Source organism: Vitis riparia, chromosome 15 (assembly GCF_004353265.1).
Source record: "Vitis riparia cultivar Riparia Gloire de Montpellier isolate 1030 chromosome 15, EGFV_Vit.rip_1.0, whole genome shotgun sequence".
NCBI lineage: Eukaryota > Viridiplantae > Streptophyta > Magnoliopsida > Vitales > Vitaceae > Vitis > Vitis riparia.
The window spans coordinates 6,501,006-6,507,446 of record NC_048445.1 but is presented as its reverse complement, the minus strand read 5'-3'; the positions used below and the strand labels follow the sequence as shown (position 1 = coordinate 6,507,446).

The 6,441-nt window shown below is 34.4% G+C and overlaps 1 protein-coding gene across 1 annotated transcript; it reads right to left on the bottom strand.

Moving 5' to 3' along the window:
* Positions 1-1,283: 1,283 nt before the first annotated feature.
* On the bottom strand, positions 1,284-3,281 carry LOC117932713 (UDP-glucuronate 4-epimerase 3-like). Its single transcript, XM_034854002.1, has one exon. The coding sequence runs from the start codon at positions 2,910-2,912 to the stop codon at positions 1,611-1,613; it is 1,302 nt and encodes a 433-aa protein (XP_034709893.1). The 5' UTR covers positions 2,913-3,281; the 3' UTR covers positions 1,284-1,610.
* Positions 3,282-6,441: the final 3,160 nt, after the last annotated feature.

The following is a 6,441-nucleotide window of genomic DNA, read 5'->3' as shown; positions in this document are numbered from 1 at the left end:
GAATACTTGCATTATGGGATGGGTGCTTCATGGCTTTGGAATCAGCAAATGGGCTGTTGAAAATCCCTAAGTCTCTTCTTAGTAGCGATTTTTCTCCTTTTTCCTCTACAACTTGGGGGATTTTCAACAGCCCATGTATTGATTTGTCCTCACAGATTGAAACATCCCATAAAATTTCCCTTATTTGATATACGCAAATGGGCTGTTTGGCAAAATCTGATATACGTAATAAAACCCATGTTAGCATTGAGAAACAAGCTTAGAGAACAAAACCATGTCAAGTCAAAGTAAATTGGTTGTCTGTGTCTGCTAAAATATATGCCAACTGTATGTCCAGAATGAGACGAAATCATAAATGTCAATGACAGAAGAATCAGGTCCAGTCATGGGATGCACATGCATGGACAAAGAAGAGATGATGCCAAGTGGAAGTTCATCTTACACAACCCAGAGGCGTGAAACCATATGTTGTATTAACACAACACAAGGGGCGGAGGCGGCCTCCTTGGTAAGCCGCCTGGTATCGGTCTTTTGGAATCACCCCTCACCTGTGAGTCTTTGACATTCATGCACCTTTCGACAATCACTTCTCATCTTTATCTCAACTTTCCCAGGTAAAATACAGCTTTCACGTGATAAGATAAGGTTTATGCAGCCACGCCACCAAAATTGCGAATCTGGAACCACCCTGTATAGATTGTAAGGAAGAGGTATCTCTCTTAATACTCCCCAATACCTAAAAGCCCATTCTCACAAGCCCCTTCAATGAATTGAGCCTCTAAAAGTTGAGGCATATGGTAAAAAACTAACATGGTTTTTCCGAATAAGTTGGTCCCCAACAACACCAGTCAGTATCGGTGGAAGTTGTGAAATACTCAATATTAAATAAACAAATCTAAGTTCGACAACCTACCTTTGCAATCTTAATTCAACCCCTAAATCACCATAACTCCCAACTTTCTCTTTCATAAACAATCATTCCATTTAGAAACAAAACAAATCCTGCCAAACAATTCTGACTTGACAGCCAAATTAACATTCTTCCTAATGGCTACCAGCTTTCAAATATTTCTTTCAAGTTAGGAAAGAAAGTGAGAATGGAAGTGCAGCAATTCATTAAGATCTATCATTCATCTAAAGAAATAGAATCCAACGGAGGGTCCGTGGCCATGGACATTGTTGATGCACCATCCCTTTTTCAACACATTCAATTAAGCTACAAGGGGAATAGAAATCAAGCTAATATGTGCTAGTTTATTGAAATTGCGCATAGATGGTACTCGTCCACCAATGAGCATATGATCTATTAGGTATTAATTCTATAATGCTGAACCTAGAAAAATTACATCCCCCACCTCCCAGCCCCTCCAGAAAAGAAAAACAAGGAAAAGAAAATGATGAATGTGGTTTTGTTTTGATATAGCTCAGGACTCAGAAGGTAGTCAGAAAACAATATCCACCAACCACAGAACTTCGTCTTCTATCCTACTTATACAGACATGTAAATATATAACAAGACCATAAATGATAATTGGGCAAAGAACAGAGAGACTTTAAACAATCACAAGAATCATAATGAACAAGATGCTACACACAATTGAAAGAATGTTTTAATGAGCAGTCTTCTTCCCAGCCGAATAGTAATTGAGGTACCACTTAACAAATTTCTTCAAACCTGTCTGCAGATCTGTTGTGGGCTTATACCCGAGCTCCCTTTGAGCCAGGCTGATGTTGGCATGGGTGAACTGCACATCCCCATTCCTTGGCATCTTTATCATCTTCCTTTTTGCCTTCACCTTCAACAGCCTCTCCAAAATGTTCACAAGATCCGTAACTGGGACTGGCGATGTGTTGCCCAAATTGAAAACCCTCAATTGGGCTGGCCCCTTCTTCTTCCCTCCACTACCAGTGCTCTTTTCCGCGGTATCCAATGCTGCCACACACCCCTTCACAATATCATCAATGTAGGTAAAATCCCGGGCAACTGTGCCATGATTTGGTGCCTCAAAGATGGGAATTGATTTCTCCTTCAAAATATCCCGCGTGAAAAAGAAATATGCCATATCAGGTCTCCCCCAAGGTCCATAAACGGTAAAGAACCGCAACCCAGTAAGCGAGAGGCCATATATATGATTGTAAGTATGGGCCATCTCCTCGCCAGCCTTCTTGGTGGCGGCATAGAGACTGGCAGGCTGATCCGTCCGATCTCTCTCGGAGAAGGGTACTTTTGTATTGAGTCCATACACTGAACTCGAAGAAGCCCACACAATTGCAGGCTGTGGGTTCGCGGATTTACAGACTTCAAGAAGATTAACAAGACCAGCAATATTACTATGAACATAGGAGCTTGGATTTTCCATTGCATACCGAACACCAGCCTGAGCTGCCAAATGCATTACATGGGTAAATGTAACTACGTCAAATAGCTTCTTGAGAAGCTCTGAATCGTTGATATCACCCTCCACAATGAACACACCGGTACGCTCAAGAAGAGCTTGCCGGGCACGTTTCAAGGACGGATCATAGTAGTCATTAAAGTTATCAAGCCCGACAACGCCATCGCCGCGGCGCTTGAGTGCGGCGGAGACGTGGGTTCCAACGAATCCGGCAGCGCCGGTGACGAGCACAGAGATCCCATTGCGAGCGCGCACTTTGGCCGATGATCGGACCCGCTTTTCCCAGGCAGGACCGCCCCAACTGTAGGACCGGAAGGACCGGATTGAGGAATCGGAAGGCAGAGATGACGATGACGGCGATCGGAAGAAAAAGATGAAAATCAAGCCCGAGAAAACGAAGGACCAAAATGTGAGCTTGGCCAGAGAGGAGTGCCACCTGAGCCTCTTTTCCATCTTGAACTTTCCTGGGGTAGAAGGGATGTTGTCAAGATGGGACATTTGCTTGAGCTGAGACATTTTCCGTAGAAAATGGAGGACTCTGAAACAAACCCAGATTTTCTCTTCTCGTGAATCCTCAGAATGTGACTGAAATTTAGAGGAAAGGAGAAATCTAGGGTTTGGGTTTCAGGAATGAGTCTTGAGAAATTCCTAGTGTTGCTGTCGAGGAAAAAGAAATCAAAGAAAAGGGTTTGTTCTCCTTGGCCTCTCTTACCTTATTGTTCCTACATATGCATGTATGGAATCTTACAGTTTCTTGGAAATATTGGCTGGTGGTGGTAGTCACTTTTAGGGCTTGTAGTTCTACAGACGGAAGAGGAAGACATGATCTTGAATTAATAATTAAGCAAATACTGATTTTCTAGAGAGAGAAAATGACAGAATTGTAGAGAGAGACATTAACGCGTTTGATGAATTTAAAATGAAGTAACGGGGATCAACAAGAGTCAAAGCAATTGTAAAAAGTCTAAAAACGGTGTGGAATGGGTTAGATTCAATAGATTTTTATTTATTTATTTATTATTTATTTTATATTTTCATTATCACCTTAAAATCATACCAAAAAAGAAGAAAAAAAAAACAGAAATTAAAGAATGGACGAATATAGTAAAATGAGGAATCTAACAATCTAGTTTTTTTCCCACCTTAAATTGATTGGGAGGCCTTAAATTTTGATCTCTCCATTTTTAAACCCTCTTTGTTTAACATTAGTTCGTGTGGGGGTTATTATCCTTGGAAGGAGTTTTTGGAGATGGTGTGGATGAGATTTTGAAGCTAATAATGAGGGGTTTATAGTTTTCTCACCATTGAAAATGGAGAGAGATCTGTGGGGATTTGGAAATGGGAATTTTCTTTGGAGTTTTTCATTTATGATGATGAAGATGCTCAAGGTTACAACTGTAAACAACTAACCAAAGTTGCAAGTACCCAATCAAATTTTGTTTTTATTTTCTTGTCTTTACCAAAGCATTTCTTTGTCAACATAGAATATAGTGTTATTGTGTATTTAAGACACTTAAAAAAACCATCAACATTCCTAAGGTTTTTGTATTTGACTCCAATTCATTTGTACCAAATACGAGATATTATTACTTTATATAGATTGGTTTTATTCCATTTTACTTTGATATCATTTATTTATATTTTAATTTTTTATTTTTATTTTTGAATCAAAGCTCATTGCTTTGCATCAAATCTCATTTATATATACTCCATATCGGGTTTTATTATTTTATATCTTAATCTCATCCATATGTACCTTAATCCCATTTATTTATATTTGATTTTATCTATTTTAATCTCATGTATTTATATTTTTGTTTAAAAACCCGAAATGCTTTGTACACTTTCAGTAACTTACATTTGAAATTCAGTAGATGCGTGTCTTAGTAACTTTTTAGTCAAATGATAAAAAAAATTGAAATTTCAAATGGGATTTTTCTTGGACCTCTTATTATGGAGTAGTTTTCTTTCCATTTGTTCTCACTCCTTAGCACATGCACATTGGACTATCAAATGAGATATGTTGCATCATGTTTATGTATGGTTTGTAGAAGAAATAAAATGAAAAATATATTAAATTTTAATATTTGATATTTTTTAAATAAAAAATATATCATATGTTAATGTTTGTTATTAAAAAATATAAAATCTTTTTCATCTTTACTATTATTTAAAAATTATTTTATAATTTATCATTTAATAATTATTTCTTATTTCTATATTAATAATATTCATGATTAAAATTTTATAATTTTATAAATAAAAAATATTAAATTATATTGATGGATATATAAAAATGTTTTCTATTTATTACATATTATATTATTACACATTTTATAATTCTTTTCTTTTTCAAATTAAAATTTTAATTTTTTTAATCATATTAATGCTCCAAGCACTATTGTTTATTAATGGGAGCAAGTACAAAACTTGATCATATTAATATGTCAGCATGATCCTAGTGCACACGTTGGAATTGGTTAACTCTAAAATGTTCTACCTGTCTTGTTTTACAAATTTCAATTTGGCTTCCTTTGCTAAATTATTTCACATATATTGTGAAGAGGAAATCTTTCTAATATTTTTTTTAAAAATAAATTTAAGTATTAAAAAAATTAAAAACACTTCTTAGAATCACTTTGAAATGCATTATTAATCTATCAATTGAGTTAACCTTTTCATGCAAGCATTGAGTAATGAAAAACAAAATTCACTATTATGTTATAAAACATGTAATTATTATTATTATTATTATTATTTTTAACAATCTTTAATTGGGGTGATAAATCTTACATAATTGTTTCAATGCCTCTAAAAATATTTTAGAATTACTAAAAGAATAACCTAGGTAGTATACTCCCACTAGATTATAATACTACACATATTTTGATTATTATAATAAAATATTTTTTTTCTTAAATTGAAAAATATTTTTGGTAGATCCTCAAAATTTTGTCAAATGATTGGTGTTTCACTTAAACTATTGACTTCAATATGAATTTTGATTTTATCTCAAATTTCAATGATTAAACTTTCATTATTGTAGGCATTGGCTCATCATATAGGCCAATTTGTAAAAAATACAGAGCACAAACAAAATATTGCACCAACCTTCATATTAGAGCATTTCTTTCTTCAACAAACATAATTGCAAGATATGATATCCTAGTGCACACATTGGAATTGGTTAACTCTAAAATGTTCTACATGTCTTGTTTTCAATTTGGCTCCCTTTGCTAAATTATTTCACATATATTATGAAGAGGATTCATCAAAGCAAGTGAAATCCAAAATCATCTTAAGTTATTTTATCAATGTTATCCTTGACTTCTACATGGTAAAATTTAGCATATTCAAAACATTTTTTACTCATAGGGGCATTTTTAGTATGAAGTTCGTTCAAAATTAAATGTTAACTATTAGGTTTGAGAGATTAGAATGTACGAGGATGTAACATTCTTGATTTCTATGTTGAGTTGTGTGATATTGTCAACTCTAGTTTCAATCTAGGTGAAAATCCTTAAATATAAGGTAGTAAGAAAAATCCTTGGGTATCTCCCTCGAGAATTTTGACCTAAGGTAACTACCATATAGGAAAGTAAGAATGTTGACTCCATGAGAATTGATAAATTTGTAGGGTTTCTTCAAATTTATGAGATATTTCTACTAAATTCTAAAAACCCGAAGTGTGTAGTCCTAAAAGCTTTTATAAATGAAGGTAATGAGTTTGACAAACCAAAGGATCCATGTTGATCTTTTGACCAACTTTCCTTTTTTTTTCTAAAAAATAATGTAAGATTACAAAAATCTCTTACAAAATCAAACTTGAAAAAGGGGAAATGGCCAAAAATTAAGTAGATGGAAAAAGAGAAGGGTTTGTCTAAAAAGCAAGAAAATTGAATGCTTCAACTGTAGCAAAATAGAACATATGACATTTAAATCCTAAAATAGTAAAAAAGCAATGCAAGTGACTTGAAATTATACCAAGTTTGATGATTGTGAGTGTGATGATTCCTGATTCCTATAAACGTAAAGTAAAAAATAA